Here is a 25,552-nt window from a genome sequence, read left to right on the forward strand (position 1 = left end):
TTTTTTTAAGATTTTATTTATTTATTTGACAGAGAGAGACAGCCAGTGAGAGAGGGAACACAAGCAGGGGGAGTGGGAGAGGAAGAAGCAGGCTCATAGCGGAAGAGCCTGACGTGGGGCTCGATCCCACAACACCGGGATCACGCCCTGAGCCAAAGGCAGATGCCCAACCACTGTGCCACCCAGGCGCCCCAATTAGGAAAATTCTTAACTCAGTGTAGAATTTCAGTTAGTATAATTAACACTACAGTGTAATACAATAATTGCCATTTTGGAGGTAGCTCAAAGTTATGTTCACCTAAATACATGTGTGTGTATTTAAAGAGAACGCATACAGAGCTCAGTACAACCAAGATACCACTGATTTTTAAGACACATCATTTTATGTGTTGCTAAAAAAAAAAATCCAGATTCTGACAAACTATTTTCTTAACACTTAGAGAATTTTTATATTTACTGAAAGCACAATTAACTTAAATTTCATGTAAACATTTCTCAAATCAAGCATGTGCTTCTATCAGAATAAAATGGTTAAGCCATTCCTACTACCTGAACATCGTTCAGACGCAGATCCTTTGAATCACTTTTGATTCAGTCATTACTTGATACATATTTTTCTTTTTCTTTCTTTCTTTTTTTTTTTTTTAAGATTGTGTTTATTTGAGAGAGAGAGAGAGACAAAGTGAGCATGAGCAGGGGGAGAGGGAGAAGCAGGCTCCCCGCTGAGTAGGGGGCCCCGATGTGGAACTAGATCCCAGAATCCTGGGATCATGACCTTAGCCGAAGGCAGACGCTTAACCGACTGAGCCATCCATGCACCCCAGTACATATTTTTCCACATAATCGCAGCCCTGTGTATTAACAGGTGTTGGTGATATACAAGACTACGATCTCTGAGAGGGTTTTGTTCAGCTGACACTTGCTCTACCGTGCTTTGAGGCAGATGCTAAGACAAAGATAATAATATAATGATTGCCATGTGGCCAACAACCATGGATTTTTAGGACAAACCCTCATTTCAGAGAGGCTAAAATGTGAAAAAATGTATAACTCAGAATAAATGAAATATGCCATATCACAAAAAGTAGAATTCTCCCAATCAATTCACTAAAATTCATTAATTGCCACTCTACTAAACTGGTGTTAGTTGCCAAAAAAGTCTAGGACATATAGTCTCATGTATTACTTGGGTACCAAAAGTTGGGATAACAAAAGGGTAAAGCTAACAGCAAACAATATAAATATAAAAAGAAAACAAGATTAAAGGAACCATGTGTTAAAAATTTTTAAATGTGTACTGTGATCTCCTATGTTGCCATTAAGAGAATAAAAAAAATGCACATCTAAAAAGCTGTAAGAGGATAAAAATAATAAGTACACATTAAGCTCAAAAGGAGGCAAGAAAGGACTAATAAAGAATAAAAAGGGGTGCCTGGGTGGTACAGTCAGTTAAGCGTCCAACTCTTTGTTTCCCAAGTGCAGCTCTGTGATCAGTAGGGAGTCTGCTTAGGACTGACTGTCTCTCCCTTTCCCTCTGCCCTTTCCCCCACTCCCAAATAAATAAGCAAATCTTAANAAAAACTTAAAAAAAAAAAAAAAAAAAGAAAGAAAGAAAAAAGAAAAAAATAGGGGCACCTGGGTGGTGCAGTCATTTGGGGATCTGACTCTAGGTTTCAGCTAGGGTCATGATCTCGGAGTTGTGAAACAGAGCCCTGTGTGAGGCTCCATGATCAGCACAGTGTCAGCTTGGGATTCTCTTTCCCTCTCCCTCTCATGCTCACTCTCTCTAAAATAAAATAAATAAACCTTGGGGGGAAAAAAAAAGAATAGGGCGCCTGGGTGGCTCAGTTGGTTAAGCATCCGCCTTCGGCTAAAGTTATAATCTCAGGCTCCTGGATCAAGCCCTACATAGGGTTCTGTGCTCAGTGGGGAGTCAGCTTCTCTGTCTCCCCTCTGCCTGCTACTCCCCCTGCTTGTTGTATGCACATAAGCGTGCTCTGTCAAATAAGTAAATAAAATCTTCAAAAAAAAAAATAAGAATAAAAAGACATGGGGTAAAGAGAAAACAAACAGCAAGATGGTAGCCTTAAACCCAACTACTTCAGGATATTATATATCACTATGAAAAGTGGACTAAACGTTCCAATTTAAAAACAAAGCGTGGGGGTGTAGTGCCTGGCTGGTTAAGTCAGATAAGCATGCGACTCTTGATCTCAGGATTATGAGTTCAAGCCCCACATAGAGTGTAGAGATTACTAAAAAAAAATTAAAACTTTTTAAAAAAAATAAAAATAAAAAACAAAGCCTGGGCCATCTCTGCTGTGGACTAAGGCGAGATGGCGACCATCGAGGGGCTTGGGGAGGCTGTGCAGGGCAGCAAGCCCAGTTAGCCAGAGCCGTCACTGCCCCAGCAGCAGGAAGAAGCTCTGGCAGCTGAGCGCAGAAAAGCAATGGCACCCCTATGGATGGCGGGTTCCTGAGGCTGGACAGAGCAGAATGATGGCCTCAATTCAGTGGTCCAGATCATTTACAGTGGAAAATTTAGATTTGATTATTTCTGGGCTGTTCTGCAGTATGATGAAAGAAGTGAATGAGCATTTATTTATTTTTTTTTAGATTTATTTATTCACTTGAGACAGAGTGTGTGCAAGCATGCGAGCGCACATGTGGACAAGAGCAGGGCGAGGGGCGGGGAGGAAGACAGGGACTCTCCAGCAGACTCTGCACTCAGCACAGAGCCCTATGCAGAGCTCGACACCACCACCCAAGATCATGACCTGAGTCGAAATCAAAAGTTGGACGCTTAACCGACTGAGCCATGTAGACACCCCAGAAGTGAATGAGCTTTTAAACTAACCAGAGATGCTACTGAGTTAAATGCAGCCAATTATACAATGTGGTATCTACAGAAAGTTTTCTTAAAGTCACCTCAAAATGACTGACATGAGGAAATGAACTACATCACTCCAATATTTGAGGAACAGACCAAAAACTATGAAGTTTAGCACCACAGGTATTAGCGCAATGGCTAAAAGATCCATCTGAGGACCCTGAGTTTGTTGCTGATACTCCTAATCAGGATGCAAAGAATTATTATAGCCGGCAACATCAACAATGGGTTATTCAGGAATTTAAACTTTAGGATAATGAGCTGCAATATGTAGACCAATTTCTTTTTTTTTTTAAAGATTTTATTTATTTATTTGACAGAGATAGAGACAGCCAGCGAGAGAGGGAACACAAGCAGGGGGAGTGGGAGAGGAAGAAGCAGGCTCTCAGCAGAAGAGCCTGATGTGGGGCTCGATCCCAGAACGCTGGGATCACGCCCTGAGCCAAAGGCAGACGCTTAACAACTGCACCCCCCCCAGGCGCCCCCCAAGGAGGACACTCTTAATAAAGCATTAGAGTTGTGTGAAAACCTAGCAAAAAAAAAAAAGCACCCTCTAAGGAAGGAATACTGGAGATATACTGAGGATCCCTTCATAGCAAACACAGCACAGAAAGTGACTCACCAACAAACATACAGCAGTAACACCATCTGGAAGAAGTTGAGGGCATGCTTTAATTTTTGAAGAGACTCTAATGCAGGAGTTTCAAACTACAGTGATCACTCCCTTTGCCTGAGGTATAAAACATGCACCAAACTGCTTTTTAAGAAACAATTGCAATGCTGCTTGGGTGTTGCTACTATTCAGACTAGCAATTGGATTATTTTAAAGCAAAGTAATTTGGGGAGAGAAGAAACAAGAGTGTTCCATGAAGGAACTTTAGTAGTCTTACCAACATTTACTCTAATCCCTTAGCATCAGCTCCTCCCTAAAGGGAATATGGGTCAGGATTTGCAGTATCAATGACTGCGGTAACTAATATGTAACGGATATAACGTAATTTAAATTTTAGTTCAGGAATCAGGGAATCCAATTGTTACATTGGAGATGCTATGCCGCACTCACAGTATCTTGCTCACTGTAATGTCAAAAGAAAGGTTTTGTAATAGGGGCGCCTGGGTGGCACAGCGGTTAAGCGCCTGCCTTCGGCTCAGGGCGTGATCCCAGCGTTATGGGATCGAGCCCCCACATCAGGCTCCTCTGCTGTGAGCCTGCTTCTTCCTCTCCCACTCCCCCTGCTTGTGTTCCCTCTCTCACTGGCTGTCTCTATCTCTGTCAAATAAATAAATAAAATCTTTAAAAAAAAAAAAAGGTTTTGTAATAAAATAACAGATGTATCCTAAAATTTTTTTTAATTTAAAAATTAAAATAATAGGGGCGCCTGGGTGGCACAGCGGTTAGGCGTCTGCCTTCGGCTCAGGGCGTGATCCTGGTGTTATGGGATTGAGCCCCACATCAGGCTCCTCCGCTATGAGCCTGCTTCTTCCTCTCCCACTCCCCCTGCTTGTGTTCCCTCTCTCGCTGGCTGTCTCTATCTCTGTCAAATAAATAAAATCTTAAAAAAAAATTTAAAAAAATTAAAAAAATAAAAACAAAGCCTGATTAATAATCATTTAATAAATATTGTTGGCCAAAGGTTTTTAAATGCTTCAGTCATTCAAGAAAAAAAAATCTAGGTGACTGTTACTGAAAATCTTTTTTTTTTTTTTTAAAGATTTTTTAATTTCTTTATTCGACAGAGATAGAGACAGCCAGCGAGAGAGGGAACACAGGCAGGGGGAGTGGGAGAGGAAGAAGCAGGCTCCTAGCTGAGGAGCCTGATGTGGGGCGATCCCATAACGCCGGGATCACGCCCTGAGCCGAAGGCAGACGCTTAACCGCTGTGCCACCCAGGCGCCCCTGTTACCGAAAATCTTGGAAGCATTGTTCTAGACAAAGAAGTTGAGATTAAAATATTTTATCTCCCTAAAAAGAAACAAACTTAGATTGGAATAACAAATCCCTTCTTCCATTTTCTACCTGTTTAGTTTGCCTTCTTCCCATCTGAAAGGAATTTGGGTCACAGAAGAACATTCTAAGGCACCATTTAAACATATGCTTCTTCTATTATGGGGGCTCAGCTGGCTAAGCATCTGACTCTTGGTTTAGGCTTGGGTCATGATCTTGGTCAGGGTCCTGGGATCAAGCCCTGCATCGGCTCCACACTTGGTGGCAAGTCTGCTTGAGGATTTCTCTCCCTCGCCCTCTGCCCATCCCCCTACTCCCCCCCAAAATAAATAAAGAAATCTGAAAAAAAAAATATTGGAGCTAGGCTATTCACTCTGGAAGAAATTAGTTATACATATGGAAAGGAAAAAACTGGAATAAACCCTACGGTGGTGTACTGAGTCTGGAGGCATTTATGTGAACTCATGCTTTTGCTTATACAAAGACATAGAAAATACACATGTAAATGGATATGTATGTATGTGTATATATGTGTGTGTATACACCTATAGCTCTCTCTAGTCAGAGAGGCTGGGAGTGGTGGCATCAAGCAGTAAGCATACCTACTACCCAGATCCTGGCTTCTCAATACCATTGTCCATGAGAAAGAACAAGGGTTTCTTAGAAAATGTCTGAGGAACTATTATTTCAAATTGAGACATGACACCTAAATGCAATGTGTGATTCTGAATGGCCTTTGGGTAAAAAGGATGATATCAGATTAAATGGCAAATTTTGAATAGGGCCCAAATATTAGCTGATAGAAGTGTATCAATGTTAAATTCCCAGATGGCTGAATTGTGGTTATATGGCCATGATGATGTCTCTGTAGGAAATACAAACACACTAAAGTATTTTGGATGATGGGTCATTGGATTGGCAACTTATTCCCGAATGGCTAGGGAAAAAATTCTTTATAGTGTTCTTAAGACTTTTCATTATGTTTATGATTTTTTTTTTTTAAGATTTATTTATTTCAGAGAGAGTGGGAGCGGGGCGGGAAGAGGAACCGAAGGGAAGGAGGGGGAGGAGAGGGAGGGGGAAAGAATCTCAAGCAGACTAGATGCTGAGCGTGGGGCCAACCAGGGGCTCGATCTCATGACCCCAAAACCATGACCAAGCAGAAACCAAAAGCCAGATACTTAACTGACTGAGCCACCCAGTAGCCTATACTGATGATTGCTTTAAAATTTAAACTAATTATTTGAAAATGAGCAAAACAACTCAGTATTTTTTTAAGATACATATGTACTTGATAAAACTATAAATAAAAGTAGAAAATGATTAACACAAATTCAGAATACAGTATCTCTTGAACAAAAGAAAGAGATTATGATCAGGGAAAGGTGCATAAGGAATACTGGTATATATTCTGAGCTTGTGTGTGTGTGTGTGTGTGTGTGTGTGTGTGTGTATTTGTGTGTGTTTTAAAGATGGAGAGGGTGGGGAGGGGCAGAGGGAAAGGGGGGAAGAGAGAGAATTTTTTTTAAAGATTTTATTTATTTGAGAGAAAGGCAGAGAGAAAGAGCACGAGTAGGGAGAGGGGCAGAGGGAGAAGCAAACTCCCTGCTGTGCAGGGAGCCTGAGGTGGGGCTCGATCCCAGGACCCCGAGATCATGACCTGAGCCAAAGGCAGACGCTTAACTGACTGAGCCACCCAGGTGCCCCTAGATATGTAATTTTACTATTTTTTTTTAAAGATTTTATTTAGGGGTGCCTGGGTGGCTCAGTCGTTAAGAGTCTGCCTTTGGTTCAGGTCATTATCTCGGGGTCCTGGGATCGAGCCCTACATCGGGCTCCCTGCTCAGCAGAGAAGCCTGCTTCTCTCTCTCCCACTCCCCTGCTGCTGTTCCCTCTCTTGCTGTGTCTCTCTCTGTCCAATAAATAAATAATAATAAAATAAAGATTTGTATTTATTTATTTGAGAGAGACAGCATGAGCAGGGGGAGGGGCAGAGGGAGGAGCAGAAATTACATAACTAGAGGTGCCCCTAGATACGTAATTTTAAAATAATCATTTTTAATATGTTTTAAGATTCTCTCTCTTTCAGGGCACCTAGATGGCTCAGTTGGTTAAGTGTCTGCCTTCGGCTCAGGTCACGAACTTGGGGTCCTGGGATCAAGCCCCACGTCAGGCTCTCTGCTCAGTGGGGAGTCTGCTTCTCCCCCTCCCTCTATGCATGCTCTCTCAAATAAATAAATAAAATCTTTAAAAAATAAAATAAAAATTACCTATCTAGTGGGCACCTGGGTTGAGTGTTCAACTCTCTCTCTCTCTTTTTTTTTTAAGATTTTTATTTGACAGAGAAAGAGCATGCACGAGCACAAGCAGGGGGAGTGACAAGCAGAGGGAGAGGGAGAAGCAGGCTCCCTGTGGAGCAGGGAACCCGATGCCAGGCTCAATCCCAGGACCCTGGTATCCTGACCTGAGCTGAAGGCAGACGCTTATCCAACTGAGCCACCCAGGTGCCCCAAGTGTTCAATTCTTGATTTCGGCTTGGGTCATGATCTCAGGGCTGTGAGACAGAACCCTGTGCTGGGCTTCACACTCAGGAAGGAGTCTGCCTGAGATGCTCTCTCTTCCTCTCCCTCTGCCCTTCCCCTCCATGAAATGAATAAATAATCTTAAAAGACATAAAAATTACGTATCTAGTTACACATACAGGAAAACCAGTCAAATGATAAAAATGATAACCTATAAAACAAATTGAAAGTACTTCGTTAATGTCCAAAAATTTCTACTGTCATGATATATTATGTTTAGAGAACTGGTAAGATCCTGGTTAGTTCTTAAAAACTGCCAACTGAATTGAAAAGAAATTTAAACAGGAAAAAATTCACACAAATAATGAAATGGAAGACTCACCTATGAGAAATGTTAAATTTCTGGACAATCCTTTTTCCACTGGCTAACCAGATCTGTACATTAGTGATGGGTTCCAGATTGTTTAGTTGAACAACAGACAAATTATTTTTATTCTCAACTTCAATACTCTTTGCCTTAGAAACAATTTTTGGTGTGGCACTAAGAAAAGCCAGACAACAAAGTCAGATGCATGCTGTTCATTCAGTAGAACTTAATCACTGAACAAATACTATACAACTTTTACATTAAGTATACCTTTTCAGAAGATTTTAGCAAATCACAGCTGTTTTTGGAATAATAACATAAAAATACTAACATTACTTATGTCCATCATATATGATGAAAGTAGATTCCTAATGAAGTTATGCATATCCAAGTAATTTGTAAGACTGTAGAATGTTACGTAAAATACTGTAATTATTTAAATAGTGCCTTATAGAATAGACAATTTTATAGGGTTGAAAGATTTATAGACTTAACCTTTATCTACTACTCCCCAGGTTAAAATTTCTGTAAGAAATGATAAGTTCTCAAAAACAAAAACCAACCAACCAAAAAAACAAAACAAAAAACAAAAGGGGTGTGCCTGGCTGGCTCAGTCAGAAGAGTTTGCAACTGGACTCGATCCAAGAATCATGAGTTTGAGCCCCATGTTGGGTGTCAAGATTACTTAAATAAATGAATAAATAAAAACTTAAAAAAAAAAATGGTAAGTTCTCCAGAGAAATTAGTCCTTGGATTATAAAGGGGAAAAAAAAGGAAGCAAAGTATTTTCTGATCATTCTCAAAGTGACACCTGAGTATTTTTATATGTGTGGATGAATATGCAGATAACTTTATCAATACTGATAATTTATGAGAATTCATAAAAATGACCACGCATCTAACCTCTTTGTATATTGTCATAAAGCATAGTTATATATGAAAAAGACGCAAAATCTGACAATTAAAGGCTCTGATAGGGGTACTGATTTTATCATGCATTTTTTCATTTTTATTACTGCAAAATTCAGATATTTATCACAGAACATAATGTTGAAGGCACTGGTAACTATAAAATGGAACCCTTTCCTCAAAAGCTAGCATATGTACTCTGTAACATTAATGGCAATGCTCAAGTGGTGGGTACAAAGGACAAAAATGATTTACCCATCAATTCTGCCTAAGGTCCTCAATAATCCAGGTCCTTTAATTTGGTAAAATCAAAAAAGCCTCCATGATTTTTTAGCATACTGCCAGCATATGTTAATTTACACTAAGGTAAACAGGACTTAGGAGTCCTCATAAAAGTTAACATGAAAAATCTCATTTCTAATGAGAGAAATGATAAGCTCTATAGAGCTGGTCTGTATCATAAAATAATGATAAACTGAGTATCAGTCAAGCCTGTTATGTGGAAAGCACAGATCATAAGTCTACTCACCTTCCCAGTCTGTGACCCTGTCCTGAGAAGGGCTGGAACACAGGCTTCGTTGACATACATACTTCATTTTTTTTGTCCTCAACTTTAACATCCACCTCCTCTTTATCAAAAATTCCCTGTAATTCCAAAGGTAATTCCCTTGGAGGGAAAACAAACAAAGTGATAAAGCTCCAATGTTTCTTCTTTCTCTGAAACTTACTCTGAATATGCAAATAGAACTGAAAAATATATAGAAATAAGAGGCATATAATCTTTACAATAAAAAACTAAATGTAATTTTTTGGAAGATTTTATTTTTAAATAATCTCTATACCCAAGGGGGGCTCAAACACACAACCTTGAGATCAAGAGTCCTGAGTCAAGGCTCAGGACTCCTGGGTGGCTCAGTGGGTTAAGCAGCTGCCTCTGGCTCAGGTCATGATCCCAGGGTCCTGGGATAAGCCCCACACTGGGCTCCTTGCTCAGAGGGGAGCCTCCCCCTGCACCCCGTCTGCTGCTCCCCCTGCTTATGCTCTCTGACTAATTAATTAATTTTAAAAAAGGAGAATACTACATGCTTGTTCTAAACCAAAAAAAAACAAAAAACAAAAAAACACGGGGTGCCTGAGTGGCTCAATCTGTTAAGCGACCTACTCTTGGATTCGGCTCAGGTCCTGATCTCATGGCTCCTGAGATCCAGCTGTGCTGCACTCCCCGCTCAGCAGGGAACCTACTTGGACATTCTCGCCCTCTGCCCTTCCCCTGCTTGCCTGCCCACGAGCTCTCTCTCAAATAAATCTTTTTTTTTTTTTTTAAGATTTTATTTATTTATTTGACAGAGATAGAGACAGCCAGCGAGAGAGGGAACACAAGCAGAGGGAGTGGGAGAGGAAGAAACAGGCTCGTAGCAGAGGAGCCCGATGTGGGGCTCGATCCCATAACACCGGGATCACGCCCTGAGCCGAAGGCAGACGCTTAACCGCTGTGCCACCCAGGCGCCCCATCTCTCAAATAAATCTTAATTTTTTTTTAAGATTTTATTTATTTATTTGACACAGTGAGAGAGCACAAGCAGGGGGAGCAGTAGGAGAGAGAAGCAGGCTCCCCACTGAGTAGGGAGCCCAATGTGGGGCTGGATCCCAGGACCCTGGGTTCATGACCTGAGCTGAAGGCAGACGCTTAACCACCTGAGCCACCCCAGGCACCCCAAGTAAATCTTTAAAAAATAATAATAGGGGCGCCTGGATGGCTTACACAGTTAAGCACTAGACTCTTGATTTTGGCTCAGGTCATGATCTCAGGGTTGTGGGAATCTCTCTCTGCATGGGGCTCTGCACAGGGCTCTGCACTCAGGAGGGAGTCTGCTTCTCTCCCTCTCCCTCTCTCTGTGTGCACACAGCTTGCTCCTTCTAAAATTAAAAATAAATAAATCTTTAAAAAAAATAATATTAATAGGGACGCCAAAAAATAATATTAATTGGCTCAGTCTGCTAACCGTCTGCCTTTGGCTCAGGTCATGATCCCAGGATCCTGGGATTGAGCCCTGCATCAGGTTCCCTGCTCAGTGGGAAGTTTCTCCTTCTCCCTCTGCCTGCCACTCCCCCTGCTTGTGCTCTCTCTCTTTCTGTCAAATAAATAAATAAAAATCTTTAGGGGCGCCTGGGTGGCACAGCGGTTAAGTGTCTGCCTTCGGCTCAGGGCGTGATCCCAGCGTTATGGGATCGAGCCCCACATCAGGCTCCTCTGCTATGAGCCTGCTTCTTCCTCTCCCACTCCCCCTGCTTGTGTTCCCTCTCTCGCTGGCTGTCTCTATCTCTGTCGAATAAATAAAAATAAAATCTTTAAAAAAAAAAATCTTTAAAAAATAGTAATAAATACAACATAAAACATGTAAACACAAGTCAACTTCCAAAATGACTGTCCTTACTAATCCAACTCTCACTTTAAATAAAAAACTGGGGGCACCTGACTGGCTCAGTCGGTAGAGTTCGTGACTTTTTTTAAAAAGTAATCTCTACACCCAACATGGAGCTCCAACTCACAACCTCTTGGGCTCTCAACCCCAAGATCAAGAGTCGCATGTGCCACCGACTGAGCCAGCCAGGCACCCCCAGCATGGAACTCTTCTTGATCTTGGGATCATGAGTTTAATAAGCCCCATGTTGGGCCTAAAGCTTACCTAAAAAGAAACAAAACAAAAACCCACAAAACTTTCGTGTTGCAACTCCTAGATTTTTCTCTATACATATAGTAAAACTCCATGTAATTATTTTTTTTCCACAAATGGTACTCATCTATACACACTATTCAGTATTCTGCAAACTGCTTTTTAAAACGATATGCCATAGAAATCTTTCCATGTTAATATACAAATATCATTCATTTTACCAAATGCATGCTATTCTGTTATTAAGTAGATAAAAATGGTACAAATATATAAAATATCCCTTCTATTTATTTCTTACTGATTTGTGAGAATTGTGTATATATTCCATTTGTATTTCATACATGTAACAAGTGTCCTCTGTCCAGCACTTGTCTTTTGACTGTTAGTGTCTTCTGGTATATGTAAGTTTTTAATATTTACATAATGAAATTTATCCGTATTTTTATACTGCTTCTGGGATTCGTGCCAACTACAGTTATACTCAATAACATGGATTCTTCCAAATGAAACATGCCTAAAATAATCCTTCTATTTACAAAGACTGCTTACCCTTTTTTGATGGAGTTCAGAAACTGCTGACTTGCACCATCAGAGTAACTTCTGAAATCATCATTGACTGTGAATCCATTTTTCCATAATTTTATACTTACATCGACCTGCAAAGTAGTAAGAAACAAAATGCACTGTAAGAAGTCTGAAAACTTCCTCTATTGTATATATTTTATGTATCGTTCCTTTTTCAAAACTGAGACATAACTGACATATAACACTGTTATTAGTTTTAGGTGTACAACATAATGATTTCACATATGCATATACTGCAAGATGATTACCACAGTAAGTTTAGTCAAAATCTATTACAAAACACAACTACAATTTTTTTTCCAGTTTTACTGAAAAACACAAACATCTCTATATAAGTTTAATGCATATAGCATTATGGTTTGATTTACATATATGATGAAATGACTACCACAATAGGTTCAGCTCATATCCATCATCTTATATAGATAAAATGAAAAAAGAAGAAAAAGAATTCTCTCCTTGTAATGAGAACTTCAAGTAGTTACTCTCTTAATTTTCCTATGTATCAGAGAGCAGTGTTAACTATAGTCATCACATTGTGCATTATATCCTCAGTACTTATTTACCTTATAATTGAAAGTTGTACCTTTTCACCATCTTCTGCCAATCCCCCCCAAGCCCTCTGCAAAATTTATTGTATCGTTCTTAAGAGCAAACTTCACATATAAAATATCAAAAAATAACGTATATGAGGTCCCTGGCTGGCTCAGACGTTAGAGCATGAAACTCTTGATCTTGGGGTTTTGAGTTCGAGCCCCATGTTGGCACAGAGTTTACTTAATTCAGGGCTACTTCAGATTAGATGCAGGACTGATTAAAAAGCTGTTTAAGAAGGTATCAGACCAGGGGCCCCTGGGTGGCTCAGTTGGTTGAGCATTTGACTTCAGCTCAGGTCATGATTTCAGCATCCTGGGATGGAGCCCTGTGTCTGGCTCCCTGCTCAGCAGGGAGTCTGCTTGTTCCTCTCCCCCAACCACGTGTTCTCTCTCTCAAATAAATAAATTAATAGAGGAAGGAAGGAAGGTATCAGACTAGTAGAGCCTCTTCTTTGTCTCTAGCATTCAATCACTTATTCATTCAATGTACGTTTATTGAGTACCTATTAAGTAACAAACACTCCATTAAGATGTTAGGGAAAATAATCACAATAATGATAAGAGTATATTATTAGCACATCTACCTACCTACTTATTACTTAGTATGTAACAAATCCTGGTTAAAGCGCTTTCTGTATATAAATTTATTTACTCCTCCCAAAATCTACACAAGGTAGGTATTATTATCCCTTTATATATAGAGAGAAACGTAAACACAGAAGATTGATTAAATTGTCCGAAGTCACAAAGTCAGTAGGGGGTGGAGCTGGAGCTAGAACCCACACCTTTTTTTTTTTTTTTAAGTCATGATCTCATTGTTGTGGGATCAAGCCCCACATTCGGGCTCTGTGCTCAGTGAGGAATCTGCTTCAGATTCTACCTCTCCCTCTCTTCTCAAATAAATAAAATCTTAAACAAAACAAAACAGAACAGAACAGGGCTTGAACTCACAATCCTGAGATGAAGACCTGAGCTGAGATCAAGAGTACGACATTTAGGGGCGCCTGGGTGGCACAGTGGTTAAGCGTCTGCCTTCGGNGGCTCAGGGCGTGATCCCGGCGTTATGGGATCGAGCCCCACATCAGGCTTTTCTGCTGTGAGCCTGCTTCTTCCTCTCCCACTCCCCCTGCTTGTGTTCCCTCTCTCGCTGGCTGTCTCTATCTCTGTTGAATAAATAAATAAAATCTTAAAAAAAAAAAAAAAGAGTACGACATTTAAGCCACTGAGCCACCCAGGCACCCCTTGAATCCACGCTCTTAACCACTAAATTTTACTGCTCTTTTATACCTATAACCAAGTTTCTGCTCTGAGGGTACTCACGTAAAAGATGAGAACAAAACAAATAGGAAAAGAGCTATTCCTTCATAAAGACATTGAGGAAAACAGACGAAACTGAAAAACAGGGGCACCTGGGTGGCTCAGCTGATTAAGTGTCTGATTCTTAACCTTTTTTTTTTTTTCAGATTTATTTATTTGAGAGGGAAAGAGCACATGCATGAGCACATGGTGGAGGTGGGTGGGTAGAGGAAGTCCTAAGCAGACTCGACACAGACTGTGGAACCTGACCAGGGGCTCAGTCTCAAAACATTCCCTACCTCTGCGCCCCAGATCACGACCTGAGCCAAAACCAACAGTCAGATGCTTAATACACTGAGCCACCCAGGCATCCCTAAATGTCCAGACTCTTGATCTCAGCTCAGGTTTTCATCTCAGGGTTGTGAGTTCAAGCCCCATATTGGGCTCCACACTGGGCACAGAGCCTACTTAAAAAAAAAAAAAAAGGCAGAAACTTAAAAACAAAAATCCGAAATTGATAACACACTCATATGAGAGAATATAATGTCTGAAAGGGAGGGAATAATCAGGGAACAGATTAGAAACTAATCTGTTAGATTAGAAACTAAAGTGGAAATTGAATAAAAAGACTGAACATAAGGTCAAAGATCCCAATTAAAATAGAACAAAATAACAAAGAGGTGGAAAATAGAATAAAAAATTAAGACACTTGGTCCAAGAGGTCCAATATGTAAGTAAAAAAGGATTCTAGAGAGACCAGCAATGGAGGAGAGCAAAATACCAAATAAACAACATAAGAAAATGTCCTAGAATGGTAAAACATTGAGTTTCTAGATTGAATGAATGAAAAAGGACCCACCATCAAGGCCCATAAGAACATAGGGTTAAAGATTCTAATAGCTTTCAGTGAGTAAAAACGTGCCACATACAAAGGCTCAGATACCATGGGGCACCTGGGTGGCTCAGTCAGTTAACCACTGACCGTTGGTTTCAGCTCAAATCTCCTATCTCGGGGTCCTAAGACGGAGCCCTGCATCAGGCTCCCTGCTCAGCATTGGGTCTGCTTGGGATTCCCTTTCTCTCCCTCAGTCCCCCCAGCCCTGCTTGCTCACACACATGCATATGTGCTCTCTCTAATAAATAAATAAATCTTTAAAAAAAATTAAAAAAAAACCACACACGCACACACAACAAAGGCTCAGTTACCAGAACGGCATTCTATCAATCAAGTATGAAGGCAGAATAAAGGCAAATTTAGGCCTGCAAGGTTTTAAGCCATCTACTTCCAATGCACTCTCCTCACACACATTTTCTAAAACTGTCCCAAGACTGGCTTCATCAAGGACATTCTTAATAGCAACCAGCATGCCCCCCACTAAATGCAAGCAAAATATGCAGCAATTACTAGTACAGTTTGGTGTCACTGCCTTCATTCCTCCCAAGGCACCGGCAGTTTTAACCACCATCGCTTTTGCAGTTATTAGTGCAAAATCAACACAGTGAAAAAGGTAAATAATATCTTAATTCTATTACAAAAACAGTTTTGACCTGATGGACCCAAAATAACAGTCCCTATTTTGAGTAACTCTGTATGAGAAAAAAGTTATGGACATTTACCTGTTTCTTCTGTTCAGTGGGAGACATGCATTTGGCACCAACCTTCTCAGCTTCCTCAAAAAGGCTGTCAACAAAATATTCACAATTTCTTTGTCGATCATCACCAAGAGGTTGGTTGTCAGATCCTGTTTCACAAACCCTACACAAGAAAAGAAAATTAAGCACTACTATTACTTTTCCAAAAATTGACATGAATTTCTAGTTAAAGGATCCTGAACTGAAATGCCTCCAGTTTCACCGTTTAGACCCACTTCTAAATAAGATCCTAAGCAGATATGTGACCTTGGGAAGTCATCAATCTTTCTGGTCCAGAGCAGGGTTTTCTCACAACTTCAGTCTACTGACATTTGGGGAGGGATAATTCCTTGTTGTGTGGGCTGCCCTATGTATTGTAGGATGTTAGACAGCATCCGTGGCCTTTACCCACTAGATGCCAGTATCATGCACACTCTACCCATTCCCACCTCCAGTGTTATAATAACCAAAACCATCTATAGACATTGCCAGGCATCCTCGGGCGGCGGCGGGGGTTGAAAATCACTGGTCCAGAGTAAAAAAAAAAATGAGTTCTTTGTAAAAAGCTCGAAATAGCTTTACAAGGGGTTACTACGTACATTCCGGTAATAAAAAGCACTTTTTTTTTTTTTAAAGATTTTATTTTATTTATTTGACAGAGACAGCCAGCGAGAGAGGGAACACATGCAGGGAGTGGGAGAGGAAGAAGCAGGCTCCCAGCGGAGGAGCCCGATGTGGGACTCGATCCCAGAACGCTGGGATCACGCCCTGAGCAGAAGGCAGACGCCCAACCGCTGTGCCACCCAGGCGCCCCAAAAAGCACTTTTTAAAAAAAAGATTTTATTTATTTATTTGCAAGAGCGAGCGCGTGCTCGCACGAGTTGAGGGGAGGGACAGGAGAGGGAGCAGCAGACTCCGCACTTAGCAGGAAGCCCGAAGTGGGGCTCAATCCCAGGACCCTGGGATCATGACCTAAGCTGAAAGCAGACACTTAACCAACTGAGCTCCATCCAGGTGCCCCAACAGAAAGCACTCTTGAAACTAAAGGTGATAATGTGTCAGGAACAGTCCCTAATCACAGTTTTGGTTGTTTGCATACTTCAGAATGAGATTTCCCACTGAAGACTTTTGATTTGTAGTTGTTTAATACTCTACTATTTTTTAAATTGAGCTATAATCAACATGAGTTTCAGGTGTACAACACGATTTGGTATTTATATATACTATGAAATGGTCACAACAGTATGTCTAGTTAACATCTATCACCAATATACAGTTACAAAAATTTTTCTGTGATGAGAACGTTTAAGATGTAATTTTTTAGCAACTTTCCAATATGCAATAGAGTATTTTTACCTATGCTATATATTACATCCTCATGACTTATTTTATAACTGAAGGTTTATACCTTTTGACTCCCTCCATCCATTTTGCCTACCCCCACCTACTGGTTTTTATTTTGCATTTATATTTTATCATCTAAGAAATATTACTGAAGATTTTGTTTGACAGAAAAGATGGTTTCTGACCGATCTTTTTAAAAGTCATACAGAAAATTCATACATGTACTGAAATATAACTTCTCAGATTCCATGAATAATATTTTTACAGCTCTCATACTGTGCCAGGAACTATAAGATAGATACTCTTATCCACATTTTTATAGGAAGGAAAATGAGTCACAGAAATGTTAAGTTACATGAGGTTACAGCTAGTAAGTGGCAAAGACAGAATTAGAACACTGTTAATTTGCCTTCCACATCTATGCACCTATGATATGCTATAACGCTTCTCTTAATAGCTAACATTTATTGAGCACTTATTAATATATTTAGAAACTATTTTAAGTACTTTACATGGGTTAACTCATTCAATCCTCACAATGACCTAAAAAGGCACATATTGTTTTTATTCCCATTTAGGACATCCAAAAAAAAAAAAAAAAAAAAAAAAAAGCTTAAGGAAAAAAAAAGGTAAAATTAAAAAAAAAAAAAAAAAGAGGGGGCACCTGGGTGCCTCAGCTGGTTAAGTGTTTGCCTTCAGCTCAGGTCATGACTCTGGGGTCCTGGAATCCACCCACATTGTCATGCTCCCTGCACAGCAGGGAGCCTGCTTCTCCCTCTTCCTCTGCCCCTGCCCTCCCTTAAGCAATTTGCTCAAGATCACAAAGTTCTTGGGAGACAGAACTGGAAACTGAACCCAGGCTACCAATGCCTGTGCTCTTAATCATTGCGCCAAAGAGTCATCGCTATGTTATTAAAATGCTAACACTCGGAGCAATATTTTAATTTAGGCATACTCTTTTTACTCTTCTAGATAATCTCTCTCTATATATTCTTAAGATGCTTCATATTATCTAAGGATTAATTATGCTTTTCTGAAAGCAACGACATGATACTTCTTACATAAAAATATCATATCCTAAGATGATTTCTCACAATACTAATGATCTTCCTCTCTTTAATTAGTACAGCTATGTGACAGTAGAGGATACTGTCTAAAAAGTTCAGGCTTTGAAGTTTGTGTTTAGGTACTGAGTCACACTTTGGGTGAGAAACCTAGCAGCCTCTACGTGATTTGCCATTTTCATCTGCAAAATGCAGATACTAGCATCTATCTTACGTGGTTGCTGCAAATATTACACACAAACACATACAAAAGCCATCGTGGTATACATTATGTATCAGGTACAGACACTGGCACATAATATGAGATAAATAATATCATTGTGACCACTGAATGCTCTCTGGTATTTGCCAGAAAAGAGGACTCTGGCTGCCTCCAATTTTTTTTTAAGATTTTATTTATTTGACAGAGAGATAAGAGACAGAGCAGCAGTGTGTGTGGGGGGGAAACGCAGACGGAGAAGCAGACTCCCACCTGAACGAGGAGCCCAACGCAGGGCTTGATCCCAGGACCCTGAGATCATAACCTGAGCTGAAATCAACTGAGCCACGCAGGTGCCCCTGGCTGCCTCCACCTTAACCTCACTTTCCAGTTAGGTTCTTTCCAGATTGTTTCCGGACTCAGGCAAAAGACCCTGAGGGTAAGCATCCCATGATGGGACCTGAAACTACCCCCTCGAGCAATAAGGACTGCCCTGAACCAGCAAGACCCAGCTCACGACTGACTCCAAGAGACATTGATCAACTTGACCTTCACTGTCTACCCGTACACACCCACCCACTTTTCCCCCACATTTTCCTTAAATAAACCCGAAGTATTTTTGGCACTCTGGAGACAGTCTGAAACGCTAGTCTGCTGTCTTTCCAGCACTGGTCTCACTGAAATAAACTATTTTCCTGTTTCACTACCATTTGTTTCTCTGCCTTTGGATTTTGTCAGTGGCAGCGCCAGACCCTGGTATGTGTGGGACCCCCAGAACCAGGTGCTCTTGCACCCCTGTGTCCCAGCTATAAGAAAGCAGCTTATACACAATTAGTAAGTACAAAGCCAATGAAGCTGAGAATCCAAAGTAGCTTTAGTCCTTTATCTTACCTATCTGATACATAAATTCTATTAAGCCTCATTTTGTTAACTCAATCAAACATTTATTGAGTACCTACTATATGATAGGTGGTGAGATATAAAGATGAGCAAGAAGTAGTCTAGGTTTTTAAGAGGTTCAGAGTACAGTGTGTGGAGATGCATTATAAACGGCTCTATGCCCACAAATTTGGTAACTTAGATGAAATGGACCAGTTCCCTGAAAGACCTTACCTTAAGGAGGAACATATACAAAGGCTTGTATCTATTAAGAAAATTGAGTCAATAATTAACAATCTTCCAAAACCGAAAGCACTTGGCACAGAAGATTTCAATGTTGGGTGTGATGTGGTTCTGGAATATAGGTGAGGTTCAGTGGGGTGGAGTCCAGAGCCCACGACCAAGAAAAAATTCTTGAGACATCTTTGGAGCAAAACGGTGGTTTATTTTTTTATTATTTATTTATTTATTTTTAAAGATTTTATTTATTTGACAGAGAGACAGCCAGCCAGCGAGAGACAGAACACAAACAGGGGGAGTGGGAGAGGAAGAAGCAGGCTTCCAGCGGCAGAGCCTGATGCAGGGCTCGATCCCAGAACGCTGGGATCATGCCCTGAGCAGAAGGCTGACGCTTAACGACTGCGCCACTCAGGCGCCCCCCAAAAATGGTGGTTTATTAAAGCACAGGGGCAGGACCTGCGCACAGAAAGAGCTGCTGCCCCGGGGCTGTGAGGAATGGCTGATTATCTACTATGGGATTGGGGAAGGAAATGGGGGGTTTCAAAAGGATTTTCATATGTTAAAGAAGACTCACAGGATACCTGAGGCCTTGCCATTGTCAAGTTAAGGTTCTTTTTCCCTCTAGCAAGCACTGACAGGAAGATAACTAGAACTTCCTGGAGGAATATTACACACTGCTTTAAATATCTGTCAATGGGCTGCAGATTATAAGGACATTTAATTGTATTTGCATTTCCTTCTGGAAGCAAGATTATTGATAGAAATGCTTTGTTCTTGGGGTGCCCAGTCGTTGGGCGTCTGCCTTCGGCTCAGGGTGTGATCCCAGCATTCTGGGATCGAGTCCCACGTCGGGCTCCTCTACTGGGAGCCTGCTTCTTCCTCTCCCACTACCCTGCTGTGTTCCCTCTCTCGCTGGCTGTCTCTGTCACATAAATAAAAAAATCTTTTAAAAAAATGCTTTGTTCTTGTTACGTGGCTAAAACATTTGTAAACTGAGCGGAGATGCTAAAACATTTGTAAACTGAGGGAGACTCAGGTCTCGCAGGATTATGATCTCTATAAATTAACTATTTGTTTTTCCTTTCCTTAGCTTTAGGGCAGCCAGGAGTGCCTGAGGAATGTCACATAAATCCCATCTGGGGGTGGGGGTTGTGGGGCTCAGATTCTGCTTTTTCCTCAGCTTGCCTTCCGTTCCCTCATCAGGTGGCTCAGTCAGTTAAGCTTAACTGGCCTGACCATCGGCTCAGGTCATGATACTAGGGTGTTGGGATGGAGCCCTGAATGGGGTTCCCTGCTGAGGAGGGCTTCTTCCTCTCCTTCTCCCTTGGCCTCAGTCTCTCCATGCCCAGCCCCCCACCATCTGTGTGCACGTGCACTCAGCTTGCTCTGTCTCAAATCAATCAAATCTTAAAAAAATAGAAAGATTTCACTAGTAAATTCTATCAAACATTTAAGGAAAAAATGATACCAATTCTCTACAATCTCTTCAAGAAAATAAAAGCAAAAGGAACACTTCTAACTCTGACTCTTGGTTTTGGCTCAGGTCATGATCTCATGGGTCATGGGACTGAGCCCCACATCAGGCAGGCTCTGTGCTCAGCAGAGTCTGCTTGGGATTCTCTTTCTCCCTTTGCCCCTTCCCCCGCTCATATGTGCACACACTCTCCTCCTATCTCTCTCTAAAATAAATAAATCTTTAAAAAAATAAAAAATAGAAATAAGTAAATAAAACCAGACAAAGACATTTCAAGAGAGGAAAAAAACAGTATTGATATAGTTTTTGAATGCAGGTGAGGTCTGGAGCTGACAGCCAAGAAAGAATTCTTGAGACATCTTTGCTGCAAAAATGGTTATTTTATTAAAGCATGGGGATAGGACCCATGGGCAGAAAGAGCTGCTGCACCAGGGTTGTGAGGGTTGGTAGATTATATATTTGGGAGTTGAGGGAGGTAAGGAAAGGGGAGGTTTTCAAAAGAACTTTCATATGCTAAAGAGGACCTACAAGATCCTGAACGCCTTGCTTTGGTCAAGTTAAGGCTGTTTTTCCCTCTTATACAGCAGTAACACATTAAGATATTTCCGAGTTCCCTTCTGGAAGTTAAGGTTATTGATAAGAATGCTTTTTTTTCTGGGGCGCCTGGGTGGCTCAGTCATTAAGAGTCTGCCTTCAGCTCGGGTCATGATCCCAGGGTCCTGGGATCGAGCCCCGCATTGGGCTCCCTGCTCAGCGGGGAAGCCTGCTTCTTTGTCTCACACTCCCCTTGCTTATGTTCCCTCTCTCGCTATCTCTCTCTCTGTCAAATAAATAAATAGAATCTTAAAAAAAATAATGCTTTTTTTCTTGTAAATCACTAAGACATTTGCAAACTGATGGGGACTCATGGACTGTGATCTCTATTAACCATTTGTTTTTTCCTTCCCTTAGTTTTAAGGCAGCCAGCAGTGCCTGAGGAATGTCACACACATATGGGGTGTCAGCTTGTGCTTTGCCCTCAGCTTGCCTTCTGCTCCCTCATCAGTATCTCTCATGAACATAGATGCAAAAATCCTTACTGTGACCAAGTAGGATTTATTTCAGGTATGCAAGGCTGATCCAACATGAGAAAATCAATATAATCCATCACATCAATACACTACAGAAGAAAAATCATGATCATATCAACAGATAAAAAGCATCTGACAATATCCAACACACATTCTTTTCCTTAATTTTAAAATTCTATTCAAATTCAATTAATTAACATATAATGTATTATTAGTTTCAGAGGTAGAGGTCAGTAATTCATCAGCTGTATATAACACTCAGTGCTCATTACACATCATGTGCCCTCCTTAATGCCCACAACCCAGTTACCCCATCCCCCACCCATCTCCCCTCCAGCAACCCTCAGTTTGTTTCCTATGAGTAAGAGTCCCTTATGGAAAAAGCTAATATTTTCTGAATTAACTTGGAAATTCTAAATTGCAGTTACAAAGGCACATCTTAAAAACAGTTTTCTTTTCCATTTAGAATTAAAGCTTGGTTTTAACTTCTATCTCAGAACATATTGAGAATTAAATTTAGTACAAAATATTGCAAGAAGGACCATGTTTTAAGAAATATACTAAGCATGGGTAGGCTAAATATGGCTAGGTCTGATATTGTCCAACACTCATTCTTGAGAAAAACTCCTCAGCAAACTAGAACAGACAAGAACTCTCTTAACTTGATAAAGAACACCTACAAATAACCTACAGCTAACATTGTACTTTCTGACAAGGAACTAGATACTTTCCCCCTACGATCAGGAATCAGACAAAGATGCCCCTACTCACCACTCCTATTCAATGCCATATTGGAAATCCTAACTAAATCAGTAAGACTAGTAAAGAAAAGAAAAGGTACAGCTTTGTCTGCAGATGACATGATTGTCTACACAGAAAATCCCAAATAACAACAACAAATTCTTGGAAGTAATACGCAATTTTAGCAAGGTAGTAGGATACAAGATTATTAAATAAAAGCCAAGTGCTTTCCTATAAACCAGCAGTAACAGCTGGTACCTGGGATTAAAACCACAACACCTGGCTCTCTCAGATGGAAGAGTATGCAACTCTTCATCTCAGGGTTGTGAGTTCAAGCCCCACATTTGATAGAGAGATTACTAAAAATAATAATAAAAATAAACTTAAATAAATAAAAACACAACATCACATGCATCAACACCATTTGTCAAACCCCAAAGAATTGTACGATACAAAAAATGGGTCCAAATGTAAACTACAATTAATAATAATGTATCAGTATTGGTTCTAAATTGTAACTAATATACCACATAACACACAATGTTAATAATATAGGAAACTGTGTGGTGGGGAAAGCAGTGGGAAAGGGGAGGATGGGGATACGGGAACTGTGTATTTTCTGCTCAATTTTTCTTTAACCCTAAAACTACTCTTAAAAATAAAGTTTATTAATAATAATTTTTAAAAAGAAGGGGTGCCTGGGTGGTTCAGTCAGTTTAAGAGTCCAACCCTTGATTTCACCTCAGGTTACAATCTCAGGGTTGTGAGATCAAGCCCTGCGTTGGGCTCCAAGCTGGGCATGGAGCCCGCTTAAAGATTTTCACTCTCTCCCTCTGCCCCTCCCCCCTCCTCCCATGCACTAAACTAAAATAAAATAAAGTAAAATAAAACAAAATAAAAATTGAGTATGAAAGACATTCCTGACAAGGAAAAATAGTAAAGTACACCATATTTAATTTTTTTATTATTTATAATTCAGGGAATCCCTTTATATTGTACTATATTAAGATAGAATGCAGCAAAATCCCATGGGCAGATAAATTTATGAAGACTTGCCTTAACACTAAAAATATCCAGACATTATTATTTCATCCATGTTTTCTACTGTTATCCTTTCCCTTATGTGTCACTATCCTTTTATGATGTAAGTATCAATACTCCTTTCCAAAATTTGAAAACCAGATAACAAAGTTGTTATGGCTCAGTATACAGTCTTGAAGTTTCAGGAGTTTCTCTGATAAGAAAAAGTAAACAAGTTCAGGAAAAGGACTTTGAAACATCTATTTTGGCTACAGAGTACCCTCTTCTGCTGACTTTCTCATTCACTACTGTGTTCTGAATAAATAAGGTTATCAGCTGTTGTCCAAATGGGTGAAGGATTTTCATCTGTGTATGCTTTGGCAGCACACATGGTAAATATGGATCTTCACCATTTATAGTCTTTGAATTACTGATATGCTTAGGAAAAGTATTTTCATTTTTTTTCTGGACCACTACTTCTTGTTACAAAGAAAATTATAAAATCTATTCCTAATATTTTTGTATAGATATCTTACTGATTATTTAATTACATTCATAGTACTGGTACATATTACAACACCCCAGTAAAAACCCTAGACTGATTTCCAATGAACTTCCTTAGGCGAACAACAATTTACATGTGGTTATTATAATAACTTATTACTGGGAGAATTAAGAGCATCCTAGATGATTCCACTGGGCAAGGACTCTTGAAAGTTTGTACCTGGTTTCCTCTGAACTTCACCCCGTATGCTTTTCCCCTTTGCTGATTTTACTTTGTATCTTTCCATTATAATATAATAAGTCATAGTCATTAGTATGCCTATATGCTGAGTCCTTTGCATCCTCTCAGCAAATCATCAAACCTGGGGGTGGTCTTAGAGGCCCCCTGACACAATCTCACAATTATATAGTTAGTATAAAATATTTATATAAAACAATAATAAAAAAAAACAATATTTGTTTAGTATAGAAGCATTTATGAAGTATTTTTACGTATGAAACAGTTGTCTGTTTCCGTAAATGGACAGTGAAAGGAAGAAATTTACCTCAAGTATTTAAAATAAACAACATTAATACAAAAATACACATTTTACCTCAGATAAGTGAAAATAAAATATTCTGTATTGATAAGAACCACAGACTACGCACCAAACATTTCTTGAGTCCCTACTATGTGCTATTATTATTTATTTTTTTTTAAGATTTTATTTTAGGGACCCCTGGGTGGCTCAGTTGGTTAAGCGCAACTCTTGAATTCAGCTCAGGATATGATCTGAGCCTCTGGGGCTGAGCCCCACATGGCTCTCTGCACTCACCGGGAAGTTGGCTTGAGATTCTCTCTCCCTTTGCTCCCCCCCCCACTCCATGCACGCTGGTGCACGCTCTCTCTCAAATAAATAAATCTTTCGCAAGCCTGAGATCAAAGGTCGTACACTCCACCAACAACCACCCAGGTGCCCCTGTCCTATACTAAGTGCTTTATGTCAGCTATCTAATTCTCATAAAAACCTTTCAGGTACAAACATATACGTACCCCCCTGCCTGTTCTGCAGATGAGGTAACAGAAGCCCAAAGAATCTACCTAAGCTGCTCTAAGGCCAAAGAGGTAGTAAAGACATGGGGTTCAAACTCAGGTTTATCTGACTCTAGAGCCATTTTATTTCCGCTATGAGTACAAGACAGTACAACATAAGAGACTAACAAAGTGTACGGTTACTTGAATTTCTCACTTAAACAACAGAAGTAATATGTGAACAGAGGGAAATTTAACATGTTAATAACAAAAACATTTAAAAACTTCATTAGAATCCATTTAATGCAGCTTTGATTAAAAAAACTTTAATATGTATTACCATCAGCTATTTAACTGAAAGAACCATAATGAAAACTTATTATATGTCAGTGAAATGCAGTAAAAATAGATAAGAAATGCATTAATAACAAAGAAGTGCAAAGCTTGAATCAACTTACCATTCTTCTTTTATACTTTCGAGATTATCTACTTCTTTCATTCTTTTGCCCTACTGTAAAAGTAAAAAGAAACAAAAGCTAAAGTCCTCAATTCAGTATTTTAGATAAGTTCATTCACATACATGCATTA

The 25,552-nt window shown here is 40.0% G+C and overlaps 1 protein-coding gene across 2 annotated transcripts in view; it reads right to left on the minus strand.

The window, feature by feature from the left end:
• UBXN2A (UBX domain protein 2A) overlaps positions 1-25,552 on the minus strand; it is a 41,683-nt gene that overhangs the window by 3,966 nt on the left and 12,165 nt on the right. The window contains exons 2-6 of one of the 2 annotated variants that reach the window (XM_034659840.1): positions 25,423-25,475; positions 15,403-15,541; positions 11,858-11,964; positions 9,163-9,300; positions 7,740-7,898 (exon numbers count right to left, since the gene is read on the minus strand). In XM_034659840.1, the coding sequence (XP_034515731.1) occupies positions 7,740-7,898; positions 9,163-9,300; positions 11,858-11,964; positions 15,403-15,541; positions 25,423-25,463 (584 nt within the window). In that variant the 5' untranslated portion in view covers positions 25,464-25,475. The remainder of the gene's footprint in view (positions 1-7,739; positions 7,899-9,162; positions 9,301-11,857; positions 11,965-15,402; positions 15,542-25,422; positions 25,476-25,552) is intronic. The other variant, XM_034659842.1, reaches the window with a different exon arrangement.

Source organism: Ailuropoda melanoleuca, chromosome 4 (genome assembly GCF_002007445.2).
Source record: "Ailuropoda melanoleuca isolate Jingjing chromosome 4, ASM200744v2, whole genome shotgun sequence".
Taxonomy (NCBI): Eukaryota; Metazoa; Chordata; class Mammalia; order Carnivora; family Ursidae; genus Ailuropoda; species Ailuropoda melanoleuca.